Consider the following 14946-nt stretch of genomic DNA (forward strand, 5'->3'; position numbering starts at 1 on the left):
AACAGAAATACTATCCTTGGCTGTAGGGTATTTCTTTACTGTTCCCTAAAGTTTCCCTGATCCACCCATGAAGTTCATTTTTTCACTGGTCCTTTTCCTTCCTCTGCCTCATTTTAACCTGCAGCACAACCTTGACAGATAGGTAAAGGTATGGCAGTGTTATGCATAGGGTGTCATCCCCCAGACCAGATGGCTGGACCAGTTCCTGTGAGTGCTGTGTGTATGTGTCTTTAAACTAGATGATCCCCTCCTCTGGAGCCTGTTTTCCTCAACCATAAGCAAGTGATTAAGTGCTAAAAACCTAATCTGCTCCTTAACTTATGGTCCCTATATCTGGAAGCTAATCCTCCTGCGCATCCAGGTACACTTGAGTTCTCGAGCTCCATCTTCGCTATTGCCCCCTTTATTCCTATTACTGGTTTTAAACAAAATACTGCTTTTTCTTGTTTGCAAGGACATAGGGTCCCTCCCACCCGACAGACACTGGTTCTCCTGGCCTCTCTATTCTGCTTTGGCATGCTCTCCCTTCACCTTCCAAACTGATGAGTTACTTATGCAGACATATTGATGCTGTACCATGGGACATCTCTAGTCAGGTTAGAGGACCCTGTAGATGACAGTAACTCTGTGAATGTGTGGCCTAGTAGCAAGGGCATGGGACTTGAAAAAGATCTTCTTTCAAAATGCAGAGCTACTGCCCAGAGCCACCTACTGCTAGCCTTGAGTGTGTATCTTAATTCTCCAAATCACTGCCTTCTCAGTGAGGGGGTGTCGCTGTCCTTACCTGCAGGGTTGTGAAACTTAAAGCCAGAACTGCGAGGCCTGTATAACCCAGTGGTTCTTTGTTTGCTGTTGTCACCATTCCTCTTATCTTTGCTCTTGTTAATTCTTATTTTTCAGCTTCAAGCTTTAGACAGGTATTTTTTTTTCATACCAGAGATTATTTCTAACTGATGAATTAGCACTATATTTATTCATTACATGTTAATATTTTTGTGACTTTGTATACTAAACAGTTTTAGGTACTAGACAAGTTAGAAACTTGTGGAACTCATACTCTGATAAGGAGTTGTCTCTCCCCCCCATCCAAAATATCAGGTGCAGTGCATAATGGAGAACTCAGTACAGTATGGGGAAGGCTCTCATGTGTGAAAAGAGATGCCCGCCTTTGAAGAGTGATAAAGGGAGAGCATTCTTTCCATCTCAAGGGGACTGTGGGCGAGTGTGAGTTCTTGATGTTCCATAGCTAAAGGAAGGCCCCATAGCAGACCGTGGTGAGCCAAGGAGACCTAAGGAAGGTGGGCACAGACATCAGTGTGTCAGACTCATTCTCCATCTCTGTCTTCTTATTAAATTTACTGTGCTTTGCTCTCAGTCTCTCTAGCCCTTGGGGTGATGGTCCAGGTGCTTTTTCTTGGCTGATACACAGCACAAAACTGTCTTCTTGTTGGTGAGTTAGGTACTGTCCCTTTTGCACACACAGGCAAAGGCCTCTGATCTTGAAGACTTTGAGTAACTGCACTGGTTTTTAGTCGATTTCATTTTGAGGAAGTTTCCTTCCATCTCAGGTAGAGATGTAGATGAGTAAGCTGTCTCTTTGGGGAGCAGAATAAACTGTAAAGAATATAGCTGCTTTGTTCTGAAGGAAACAATAGATGCAGAATTATGTTGGGGAATATTGTTTTCAGGTGTGTGACTTTTGTTTACAGTGCATTTGTTTAACTCTGTGAAGCTGTGTTACTGTGCCTGTCTAACACCTGGTGGTCCTAACAATGAGATGAACAACCAATAGTGAGTCAGGAGCAATGATAGGTGGAGGTGGCAGGCAGAGAATAGAAAAACAAAGGAAATAGAAGGAGAAACAAGGAAGAAGAGGAGCAAGAGAAAAAGGAGAGGAGGACACCAGGGCCAGCCACCCAGCTACACAACAAGCCACACAGAAAGAAGTAAAGAAAGGTATGTAGAAATAGAGAAAGAAAAGCCCAGAGGTAAAAGGTAGGATAATTTAAGAAGAGCTGGCTAGAAACAGGTCAGGCTAAGGCTGGGTATTTATAACTAAGAATAAGCCTTTGTGTGTGATTTATTTGGGAGCTGGGTGGCAGGCCTCCAAAAGCCAAAAGAGTAAAACATCATATAACAGAATTATGCCAGAGGGTTGCTGTCGCTCACACAGGGAGACTTTGTGCCTGATCTGCCACATTGGAACAATCCTGAATACTGACCTGGTCTTCCAGCCTCACTCTAAAAGGCCCCCGTGCAGAAAGAAGTTAGTGCCAGCATGGCTAGTAGATGGAGAAGGAACAACTGAGTTCATAGAAGCTTCTCAAGATTTAAAGTAACTTAGTTTATTATATGGTATGCCGGATCATTGAAAATAATCAAACAAGCAGAAATGCAGAGCCAGCACTAGCCTGTTCCTGAGGTGCTGTGTTGTATGTGAATACCCAGGTCACATATCTCAGTATTTAAAATTGGTCTTGGTTCACCTCAAGGCCCTAGAGAAGTTGACCAGGGCTGTGATTTGTGCTTTGCATAAAAATAAATCTACTAGCTTCAAGAGGAACAAAAACTAATTTCTACCATTGCCAAGATAGAAGCATTCTGCAACACTCATCTCTGTATTGTAATTTTTTTAAAGTTTAAATCTTTGGCGAGTTTGCATATGTATACCAGGTATTTATTCTTGTTTTCCCCTATTACCCTTTCTCCTCCACCAATTCCTGCAGTTCTTCTTCATAGCCGGTACCCTCCCTTCTTCCTTGCCGTTTGTGCCGTACTTGTTTGTTTGTGCAGATAGCCCCTGCTGGTTTTGTCTGTGGTTGCAATGACCACATCACATGCAGTAGCAAGGAATTCAGTCTCTCTACCCCCTCCTTCACAGTGTTTCCTGGGTCTTGGAGGAGGTGATATGGATGTCCTGTTTAGGACTGAGCATGAATGTGGTGTGATTCTTAAAGTTCCCTTTTTACACATAGCCAACAAGTTCCTGAAGTAGATATAATCAAAACAGTCTATTTGGGTCAGTGTATGTCCTGTGCCAGGCACAGCCCTGGTGCTGGGACTCCCCTAATGCAAGCCTGGCCAGGCCCCAACACTCCCCTCGTTTAAAATGTTCCTGATAAAATTCTTTGAGCCCTCTAAGTACATTTTCCTCCCTGCAAAATATACATTTTTTTTTTTTGCAAAAATGCCATAAAATTAGAGACTTGTTTTTGGTTTTTCGAGACAGGGTGTTAAATTAGAGATCTATATAGAGTATCTGTCATATAGGAGTGTTTTCAAAAGCATCTATTACTGTTGATTTTGAAAATAATCTACATTTACCCAATTCATCCTATGACCCCTACAGTCCATCTGAGCAATTGCTCTTCAAGTCAGTGTGGATATCAGTAACTGCCATGAGGATAGTGACACTACAGGACAAGATGACTGTTTTTAGTTGGTGCCTGTTACTGTATCTGTGCTATTGTACTTTTGGAATATTGTTAAAGACGCAAATAGTATGAAGTTTTATAAACTTGTCAAAATTGACCTTTTATTGTCAAATTGTCTCCTTGGGAAGCATACAAAACTTACTCATGGGTCTCAGTATTACCACTGTATTTATATAATAAAATATTTGATAAAGGAACTCACTGAATACCATTGTTAGAAAAAAAATAGAATCTCAGACACTCACTATCAGTTCTTTCAGCAACTGTCTACCTTACCCATGCCTTACTTGAGGCCTTCTTGTGCTAGACACCTCAGTTTGCCCCCCTTCTCCGGTGTGGCTGTAATTCAGAGGGTATGTGTGTCATTTCACAGTAGCCAGTGCTAAAGCCACCTGTCCATTGGAGTCACCCATTGGAATTCATGGATCCTCATTCTGTGGAGATTAGTTTCTGTGGGAATGCCCAATCGCTATGTCTCAACTGTGCCGAGCAAAATTCTTGGATGGACACATTGCCTTATTGTAGAGTATTAACAGAGAGAGCTATCTCTCGGAGGTCTAACTTGGGACCAGCTCCTACTTCCTTCCAGTTAGATTACTTTTGTTTGAGTTTTGGCTTCTTTCAGAGAATAGAAACAAGACCTTCTGTGAAGAGTAGTTATCAAGGCCAAGAGGTGTTGTAGACATAAAGTATTGCTGGGTTGCCTGTAAATTTCATGTCACCCTGCCCCCATCCCCTCTCTGTGCTCCCTCTAATTCTCCCAGGAACCTTCCTTTGTCTCCTTTCTCGTTCCTCCGCTTTCTTCTCTTATCTCTATTCCTTTTAGGCTAATGGAATTGTATTGTTTCTCAGTCTCAGACTAAATAAAGTAAAATGTATTTAAATAAATTCATTTTCTTGTACAAATGAAAGTCCCTTTAGTGCATGCTGTTTTGAATCAGTTTTGAGTTATTGACAACTCGAAAGCATTGCAGAGTATCTTAATCATAGGATTATTCATAATAATTCTACTCCTTGTACATTAAGTACAACCAATGCCCACGCCTTTCAGTAGTTAGCCCCTGAAAGATAAGTAGGCAACACACAGAGTATAAGCTGCTCCATAGCTAAACTTCAGTGCAGGAAAAAAAGCACCTAAACCATTTTTAAAGGTAATTATTAGTTAGATTAGAGAAAAGAATACAATGGTTTTATAGTATTTTATTGGCTTTTTTGAGTGGGGTCCTTTAGAATTGTTTTCTAAGCAAAGATTTAATTTCTTGTTCCAAAGAGAAGATAACAGTTTGTTTCTCTGAAGTCATTAAAATGGACTATTGGTTACTGGCATCTACAGAAGATCTTAACACATTGTAATTTATTGGAGAGAGATGCTTGATTTTTTTTTAATCTTGTGTCAGTACAGGTATTCCAGGATCTGTCTTGACAAGATAATCAGGTGAAACTGTGTATGAGACAGACTGACCTGTCAGCTCAGAATGGGAAGTGAGTGGATGAGGAGACAGTCATGTTGAGACAGACCGCACTCAGAATTAAGTCCAGATGAAGCTAAATAAGCTTGGAGCCCTTGTCCATGCTGTAGACTGCTTTATCCCGGACACTGTTGATTGGGCTGTTAGGCGTGAAGTGTGGCAGGATGACTCTTAGCATATTGTTGCTAGAAGGGAGAACTGGTAAATGGATTCCTGTTTGTAAGACAGTGTTAGTATGGGTGCTTGGCCTTCATGACACACAGCCTCTCTGTGAGGTAATGAGCAAATATACTCTGAGGTCAAGTGGGTCAGTCTTCCGTGTGGTGATAATTAAGCCGCTGCAAGTTACTAACATAGGAGTCGACATAGTGAGTAGAAAGCTCTTTCTTCCTCTCCACCGCCTTCACCTTCTCTCTTTTCATCTGGGTGGCTCATCTTAGGCTATATACAGTGTGTGGGTCATGTTAGTGAGATTATACAGTATGGGTCGTTAGTGGGGTTACACAGTGTGTGGGTCATCTTAGTGGGGTTACACAGTGTGTGGGTCATCTTAGTGGTGTTACACAGTGTGTGGGTCATCTTAGTGGTGTTACGCAGATAGTGGGGTTATGCAGAGTGTGGTTGTCTTAGTGGGATTACGCAGTGTGTGGGTCGTCTTAATGGGGTTACACAGTTTACAGTTTTCTTTCTCACTTCATCATTCTCAGACTTCATTTTTTTTCAAATTATGAAGAAGCTTGTTTGTGATTTTACTATATGACTAAGTACAGTGTCCCCCAAGTATTGAAAGCACCATTTCTATTAGTGTGGTGGAGTGCCCTAAGGAGTCACACACATTCCAGGGCCCTGAGATTTTCAGAGACCTGAGTTGATTGTCTAGAGGAAAACAGGAGACCAAATGAAGTCTTCTTATCTCTCCAGTTAAACAAATCTAGACAACTCATTCAGCAAACAAATATCCTGATCTTTTCTTTACCTCATCAGATTAACCTTAAATAACTCTTATTAAAGTTTATGTTAGAATTTGAGTTCTTATAAAAAGATACTTAAATTAGTATGAAAATATTAAGATGAATCTTTTATTCAAGAAGCAGTTCTATAGATAGTATTGAAAGCATCATTATCTCTTTCCTGTTTTAACTTGAACATGGCATGAAGTTGATGTTTATTGAATATTATTAATTCAATACTTTTAGATGTAAGACATGCCAAATGTTGAAATTTTATTCTTCCCCTTACTAGTTTATTCTTACATTTTAAATTTGCATTTTTATTTATTGCTTATTTTGTATGTACTTCTGCACATATGTGTGGAGATCGTAAATTATTTAGAATAAATTTCCTATCTTATGAGCTAGCTGGCAAGAATAGACAGTCCTGGAACTTTCGAAATGCCTGTTTCTCAAGGCAGCTATGGCTCTGCCTGTGGTGACATGTGAGAAAGGTTACATAGTAGGATGGCAGACCTCTACTTCTTGTTTGTTTCACTTTATACCCACGGCATAGGTCTTGTGGCTAATAAGAAAAGACTTATTATCTCTGGGCCAACAAGATGGCTCACCTTGTGGCCTGAATTGCATCCCAGGACCCATGGTGGAAGGAAAGAACCAGTTCCTAGAAGTTGTTCTTTGACTTCCATGTGCTCACTGTATCAGGCATCTCTGTGAGCTCCTTCCACAGCACCACACACACACACACACACACACACACACACACACACACACTAAATTAGCCTTTCCTCCAGGGCTTATTATCATGTTTATTAAGGGAACAACATGATAACAGAGACTGTTTGATTCTTGATTTCAGTTTGTCCACAGGAGAAATTGAAAAGCGAGCCCAAACCCTTCATCTCTTTGACACTTTGAAGACAGATCCTGAGTCCTTTCATAAGCACATGGTCAAGTACATCTACCCCACCATCGCGGGCCTCGATCATGAAAGGCTGCTGTATTACTTCACTCTCCTGGAAGCGTGTGGCTGCGCGGACTTCGAGACAGCTTCTATTAAACCAGAAACCCACATTCGCCTACTGAAGAAATTTAAAGTCGTTGCATCAGGTAGGACACGTATGTTCCTGCTGGCCCCTCCCTTCTAAATGAAACCTTGGGATTAATCTTGCGCTCGCATCCAGCTGTGTTTATAAACTGTCGCTGAGAGTGAATCCACAGGTCTGTGGAGGAGATTGACGTTAGCTAGCATCTTCCAGCTCCTTTGCCCTGCAGTGAGAACATTCTGCATCAGGAAAAGACAGACGTCTCCTGAAATTTCCTAGTGATTTCAGGTGGATCTGCTGTGGACAACCTTCTTTTGTCATATTTGCTATTTTAAAATGACATGATTGGGCCACTAGTTTTAGGCAGTTTGGCAGAATTTCACTTTAGTAGAACCATTTATTTAAAATAGTCATGGCGCTTGTAGGGCTGGAAAGGTAGGTCAGCATTAGAGCACTTGCTGCTCTTTCTTACTGAATTCCTAGGTTGGTTCCCAGCATGCTCGTTAGGCAGTTTCCAATTTCCTAGACAACCTCAGCTCCACAAGCTCCAACATCTTCTTCTGGCCTCCATGGCCACCTACACATGTTGTGCACAGACATGGATGCTGGTACTCACACATTCACATAAAAGAAGTAAAGCCTTAAACATATATGTGCAATATTAACTATGTAAATTATATATATACAAAATAAAATATTTGCAGGACATGTAAAGAGGAAGCTTTGCACCTTGATGCATTTTAGAAGTGGGTAGTGTGGTGTCCATGCACTTATAGCTGGGAAATGAAAGGGGTCACCTACCTTAAATCTCTGCAGTGCTCCATACTTTATGTGGCACTTTGGTTTATATTCATCTTCTTTCCATGGCAACTGTGAGAATGTCCTTTAGGTTATCAGTTGTTCTGAGAGCTGTCTTAAGTAGCCAGTGACAAATGGGCAGACTGGTGACTGTCCTTATGGAAGACAGCGTAGGTGCAGAGGGGGCATGAGCTGTAGGCAAGGCAAGAGTACAGAGAAGGACCCGGAGAGTTGTGTAAATTGAGTGATGTGGGATTGTACAGTGTAGGTCCAGGCTGGGGCTAGAACTAGAATCTGATCTTCTCTTTAAAGCCTAAAGCTCACAGTATAAATTGCTGTCTTTTAATTTAGCCATCCAAGGGGCTCTGTGTGTTTGAGGCGTGTGCGTGTTTCCACCTGAGTCATCCACTTCCTCCCATTCTCTTCTCCCCATAGGTCTTAATTATAAGAAGTTGACAGATGAAAGCGGGGATGCACTGGGAGCACTGGAGCCGGTGCTCACGAGTCAGAACATCCTATCTATTTCCAAACTTGTTCCCAGAATCCCTGAGAAGGATGGGCGGATGCTTTCCCCCAGCTCTCTATACACTGTCTGGTTGCAGAAGTTGTTCTGGACTGGAGATCCTCAGCTCATCAAGCAGGCCCCGCAGTCCTCCCCGGAGTGGCTGCATGCCTATGACGTCTGCCTGAAGTACTTTGATCGCCTGTGTCCAGATGACCTCATCACTGTTGTGGATGCAATTACATTTTCTCCAGAAGCTGTGTCCAAGGTAACTGAAAAAGTATTTGAAGGCAGATTGGGACTACTTGGGGAGAAAAGAAAATTGTACTTACATTCTATAGATTGGGTTTTATTTTCTTCCTTGAAGTAGAAAAAGATACATTTGACTGCTCTTTTTTACTGAGCTTAATTGAGAAATCACTTTCTCCAATTACATATAAAGAAACAATAAAAGCAGTGATTTACTCGTATATTTTGAGCTGTTATAGTTCTTATGGGTGTGTCATCATTATTATAGCAACATCCTTCTTTTTTTTTTTTTTTAAACTGTGAAGTGTAAGGGAGTCTGTTGTCCATCCTTGTTTCATTTTACTGAGAACCTAGTCTGACACCTTTCTGGACTCTGGTTGAGCCCTTAGGGTCTTCTCCATGAATTTGAATGATGCAGAGTAGGACATGGTGATTGGGTGTCTTTGGGAATGCATGCAGTCCTTGCTGGTGCTCTGTGTTGGTATCTGATCCCTTCGACTCCCTAAACCAACCTTAATCATAGGCTTTCAAGGTTTTGTGAACTATTTGAAAGTGTGTGACACAGTTGTTTGTGTGTGTAATTTTATGAAGAAAAAGCACATGGCTGGCTCAGAAGATTTGGTCAATTACTATGTTGTTTCCTTAACTCAGGTGGAGTAATCCAGGTGCAGCATTGCTTTCTCATGGACTGTTCTCAAAAGTGAGATTTCTAGTGCGACAGGAAAATTATAAACGTAAAATAATTGCCTTACAATCTGTATCTTTAGTCTAGGTTTAAAATCTCTCCCCATTTTCTTAATTGTTTGGCTTTTTATTTTCTGGTTAGAGCTGCTATTTATGGCATTTAGATAAAGTGGGTATTCAAAACTATGCAGCACTGAGACATGGAGGGAGGAAAGAGAGAGAGTGTGTGATATGAGACACAAGCCCCACATGTTAGAAGACACATTTGGAAGATGGAATACAACTGGATTTGTTGAAATTTTCAAAACACCAGATGTTCCCACAGCTTGTGCACGATGCTGCAAGTTTACAGTGAGTGTGTGTTACTCATCCACGGTATGCAGTTTTCAGGAGCGTGCCCACAGTTAATTCAGAGAGAAATCTTTAGAAAGAATACGTAAGCTTTTTCTAGAGCGCCTAGCAAGACAGTCAGCAATTGTTCAGATACTAAAATTCAGACAGGAATTTCCTGACGTCTGCATCATGGGCTGAATCCACAGCGATCATGCCAATGGTCTCTATCCCTACTTGTCCCAACAGTTGTTTAATTAACATTTGCATTAGCAGAATTCTCAGATGCTCTGGAGACATCATTCTCCAAATAGCATTATGTCGTATACAGTGGCTACCCTTTTCCAGTGCTTGAGGTGACGGGTATGCAGAGGGGAAAAGGACAAGATGTGTATCTGCTGCAGCCTGAATTGCTGAGTTGGTTGGAGTGGCCCCACCTTGTTAACTTCAGCAACTGGAAACACTTTTGTCTCAGGTACAGACATGTGACGGTGGCTAACACTGTTCCCAGGGATTTGTGAGCACATGCTTCCTCACCCCAGAAAGGGAACCAGCAATAGTAGGTCTGGCTGTCACCAAAGCCTGACTTGGTAAGCCAATTTGTTTATTAGGGATTCTTACAGAAGTGTGGGTAGCAGGCAGTTACAGGAGTGGTGGTGAAGGGTCATTTATGGCTGAGAGGTGACTCGAATGGTGACTGCATCAGCAAAAGACACTGAAGCCTGGGCAGGGAGTTCAGAGCCTCACAGGCAGCAGCAGCTGGACAATTGGGGAGGGCCGTCTCAGGCAGCTGGCTTGGACTCTGTGCCCTGTTTCTACATTTAGACTGTTGTTCTGACTGCAGTCATAAAGAAAAGTCAGTGTACACAGACGTGGTTAGGAAAGAGCATGGTGTAGTAGCCACTACTTTGGGGTGTATTTTGATATTCTACTCAAGCATGAAACGTTTTAAAAACTAGCTGCAGTAAGAAATCTAAAATAAAAATGTAATTGCATTTGGAAGTATTGGTGCACTGGATGATGAAGATCACTCAAATGTTGAGACATTGCGTTGTTCAGTGTCAAGAAGTTGCATGTGGTACCATGAGCACCAGGCTTTCATCAGATAAATCTTGATTTTTTTTTCAGATACTGTCAAGCTAAGAGTGAGAGATGTAAGATTCCTTTTTTTTTTCATTTTGTTTTTCAAACTTTATCATTAAAAACAAATATTTTGCACTGTTTTCCTTGAATTGGTAGACTTTTTCAGTTTGAAGAAAGTATGTACCAGATATTTGTCAGCTGCTTTTTGAAGGAAAAAAAAAAGTTGCTCACAAAGCTCAGGCTGTGAGCTCCCGGTTCACATGATTGCACAGATTCAGTGTCCTGATGACACTTGTCTACACAGTGACATGCACAGATATCACTTCTTCACGTGGAATATTGATGGATAGACACAGTGAATTTTACTTAATAAACTTAACTACTTCTTACATGGAATGTCAGTGTCCTGCAGTGACTTTTATGTAAGTCCTCACAGCTTCACCTACTATTGCATTTACATTTTGAGTATGACGTCAACACGGTGGAAATAGGTAAATAATACATTACTTTCATTATGAAAACAATTTTTACTTTTAAAATTCTTTGAAGTAATTAAGAACTCCTTATAGTTTACACACCACACTTTGACATTGTTTTGGGACCCCTGATACTTTATGGACTTTACTAAAAGTTACCATCTCTAGTAAGAATAACTTTCACAGTTCTGTTTGGTGTTTGCACAAAAGATAGTTTCAAATTTATAAGACTCGTTTATTATTTTTATGCATATGTTTGTAGCCACATGAATTTATGTGCACCACATGAGTGCAGGACCATAAATATATAAAAATAGTTTAGTAGAAATTTCAGCATTATTATTGGTAGGAACTGGAGAGGAGAATGTGGCTTACTTCTCCTGTCAACCTTGTTCATCGTGAACTATCTAGATCTTCACCCAACCCTGCCAGACACACAGGCAGGCCTGTAGCTCACACCATGCTCATGGAACGGGCTATCTTATTTCTATTCACAGGCTCCAGAGAGGCAAATTCTAGTTAGTGCTTACCGTAGATCTAGATACCTAGGGAGTTTGAAATGTAACATAGGTGAAGTTGTCCTTTGTTTTATTGTCCCAACATGTGGCCAGTGTAAGATGTGAAGGGGAATTTGCAAGTGAGAATGGATCACAAAACACACAACAGAATTCACTTTAGGAGGTTATTGAGAGAAAGACACATGTGCAGGCCTGAGAAAGTTGGTTCAAGAAGAAAGCATGGAGCAGGCGGGTTCAGCTTTTAAAGACTGCCTAACGCATGCCCACAGGGGCTTACATAGCTGTCCCATGCATAGACCATGTGAGCATGCTGCACATAGGTCACATAGGGCTTGAGGGCCCTGGGTGTCTATGTAAGTTGCCTAAGCACCCGGAAGTGCCAGAACTTGGGGTGGCTAGACATTTTGCCAAAGTGCTAGGTGATGGAAATGATGACATTTCACCCTTTTGTTTATTATAAAAATTTGGGGGTGGTTACAGGTAGTTGATGGGTGGGAATGGAGTATTGGGTCTCCGGAGACTACTTTCTGCTGGCTTGAGGATGTTAGAGAGTTGGGGTACTTGGCCATGTCCTGTGGTAGCTAGTTACTTCAGTGTTTTCTGGGCTCTGTGGAACTATCCGGCTGGCAGCTTGGACTTGACAAGATGGTGGCAAGGCAGATTATGTTTAAAAAAGTTTTAAATCCTGGGGATTGAGGGCGGAGGGTCCTAAGATGAAAAATTGAGGAGGGTTCCTAAGATGGAAGAGAGAGTTTCCCAGGAATTCTGAGAGATGGAGGAGGTTCCCAAGATGAAGGAGGGAGTTTCCCAGGGGTCTCAAGACCAAGGAAAAATTAAATGATACTTGTCCTGGGAGACCAGGGAAGAGTTAAATGATAGTTGTCCTGGGCAAGTCTGGTCTGTTCAGGTAGGTCCAATTTGGCTCTCTGAACTTTATGAGAATGTTTAAATTTATAAAAATAGATAAATTTAGACGCATTAAAAGCTCATGGTTATGGTAGTAAGGTGTTGGAATAGAAGATTATGGATAGTTGTATAGTGAGAGAGGAGGGAGGGGAAGAAGAGGGAATTATTAGACCTTTTCATATTTTCCCTGAAGCAAACCTTAAGGCACTTGTTTCTTTTAGCATCATGGTATTACCTTAACGTCCAGGAGACACCGCTGTAGTCAATGATAAACATGTTATATTAACATCTTTTTTGTGAGTCTCCCTTTTGAATCTGGGGGTGTGAATATCCCCAGACTGTTATTGTTTCTTACTACCTTGGCATCTGACAGTCTTTGCACCTCCGGCTCTGTGTTTAATGGTGTTCTCTCCAGCAACAGCTGAATAGTTAATTGGAAATTTCAATATGACATTGGAGATACAGCCTAGAGGGATAGTGGAAAGAAGTGTGTAAGGGATTAGGCACTACAGGATAAAAAGGGACCACTGCAGAATTAATGAGCCAGAGGTCTTGAACCAGGCCGTAGTTTCCGTTAGGTTTTTTAGCTGCAAGAATAAAGGTATTAAAAGGAGAAGAGGTGGGACAAAGTAGCTTTTTTCATAGAAGGTCAGAGATGATAGGCTTAAGTCCCCTAAGGCTCTGGAGTGAGAAAGGGTACTGAGCTTGGGTAATGTACCTGGTAGGATCCTATAATTAGATGGCAATGGGGTGATGGGGTTTAGCAACAGAGAGGTTTTGGGTGTCCCAGAGTAGGGGGTCCACCTGAGAGGCTGGCAAAGGAAATGACATATTGGAGCTAGGAAGAAGAGGAGAGGAGCTGCTGGCAAGCCTGGGGTCAGACGAATGGAAGGGGCAAACGAAATAGATGCTACCAATTTAACCAAAAAACCTCTTCCCATAAGAGGTACAGGACAGGTTAGCATGACTAAAAATGAATACAATTGAGTGGTGGAGTCTGATGAGGTAGGTAAGGCTGTCCTCCTACCCCAACAATAGGGAAACTAGAAAGAGAGGTAGGTCCCCCAAACTCCCTCAGTACCAAGTACGTGGCTCCGGTGTCCAAGAGAAAGTAGATGGACTGTCCTGATACCGTGATATTTACCTACGGCTCCTATTACAGATGATGGTTGTGGTTGTGTCAAGGGAGCACAGGCAGCCTCAATCATCCATGGCCAAACCTAGAAAGTCTGTTTGGGAGTCATCTGTGTCTGATGTCTCCATGTAACAATGTGCACAAGGACAATTGATTGCCCAGTGCCCTTCCCTATGGCACTTTGGACACAGTCTCATGGGACCAATGTGAAGATTAGGACACATCTGGGCCCACTGCCCAGTTTTACCTCATTTGAACATGGGCCTGGCAGCCTTTGCGCCTCGAGGGGCAAGCAAGCGGCACAGGCAGGACAGTCAGTCACCTCAGCCAGTCGGATGGCCTTGGCCAGCATTTGACATTTCTCTCTACAGTTCTTATCATGCCCTCCATGGCACACCTTAAAAGCCAGCTCTAAGATTTCTGCCTGTGGGGTCAAGGGGCCTTTCTCCAAACTCTTAAGTTTAGACGTAATATCGGGGAAGCTCTGGGAAAGGAAATGTATCCTGAGGAGCTGTTTGCCCTCTGTAGTCTCTGGATCTAAATTTAGTATACTGCAAGGGAACCTTTGTGCGGCATTCTAAGAATGCAGAAGGATTTTTATTTATATCCTGAACAACATCTAATAGTTTATTATAGCTTTCTGGTTTGAGGGTAGCCTTATGGAGACCTGCCAAGAGGCAAGTCATAAACTGGTCTCTAGCTAAAATACCACCTGGGTGTTATAATCCCAGTGTGAATCTTGCTTTGGGACACCTCTGCCCTGGGGTGTGGGCGGTATGCTGCATTAATCTGGGGAACCTCATCTGTATGTACTTTGACCTGCACCCAAACTCCCCTGCACTCCTCAGGAAGTAGGTGATTACTTAGGACCATAAAAATATCATGAAAGGTGAGACAGTAAGAATGGATAATATATTGGAATAGTTTTATGAAAGAGGTAGAATTAGACATATAAAAACCCAGTTTTTGTTCTGTGTAAGAGAGTTCTGAGAGAGAGAAAGGAGCGTGTACCTTGACCAGCCCATCCACACTGACTACCCTTTGCAATGGGAGAAGTGCGGCCAGCTAGGTTGTGTCAGGATTGGGTTCCTTAGCATCATGCAAGCCCGTGAGAGGAGGGGTAAAAGTGGGTGCTAGAGTTGGGTGGCTGCTGCGGCATGGCATCAGAGAGGAGGAAGGATCCAGAGGGCCTGATGGAGCAACTCATGAGGGGAGAGAGAGAACTGGAGAGGTAGAAGTACCTGTCTGCTGAGGTTGGAAAGGTGGAGGTTTGTTAACAGAGTCGAGATTGGAAGCAGGATGTTCCTCAGGCTCAGATGGCATAGCCAGGAACATGTGAGCAGATGAACAGCTTGCAAGGACAGAG

The 14946-nt window shown here is 42.2% G+C and overlaps 1 protein-coding gene across 1 annotated transcript in view; it reads left to right on the forward strand.

Moving 5' to 3' along the window:
• LOC121432455 (neuroblastoma-amplified sequence) overlaps positions 1 to 14946 on the forward strand; it is a 309448-nt gene that overhangs the window by 220892 nt on the left and 73610 nt on the right. Inside the window, exons 43-44 of the mRNA XM_041630447.1 lie at positions 6713 to 6963; positions 8133 to 8467. Coding sequence (XP_041486381.1) covers positions 6713 to 6963; positions 8133 to 8467 — 586 coding nt within the window. The remainder of the gene's footprint in view (positions 1 to 6712; positions 6964 to 8132; positions 8468 to 14946) is intronic.

This window comes from Microtus oregoni, unplaced genomic scaffold (genome assembly GCF_018167655.1).
Source record: "Microtus oregoni isolate MIOR12 unplaced genomic scaffold, Mior012 000034F_ref0000314, whole genome shotgun sequence".
NCBI lineage: Eukaryota > Metazoa > Chordata > Mammalia > Rodentia > Cricetidae > Microtus > Microtus oregoni.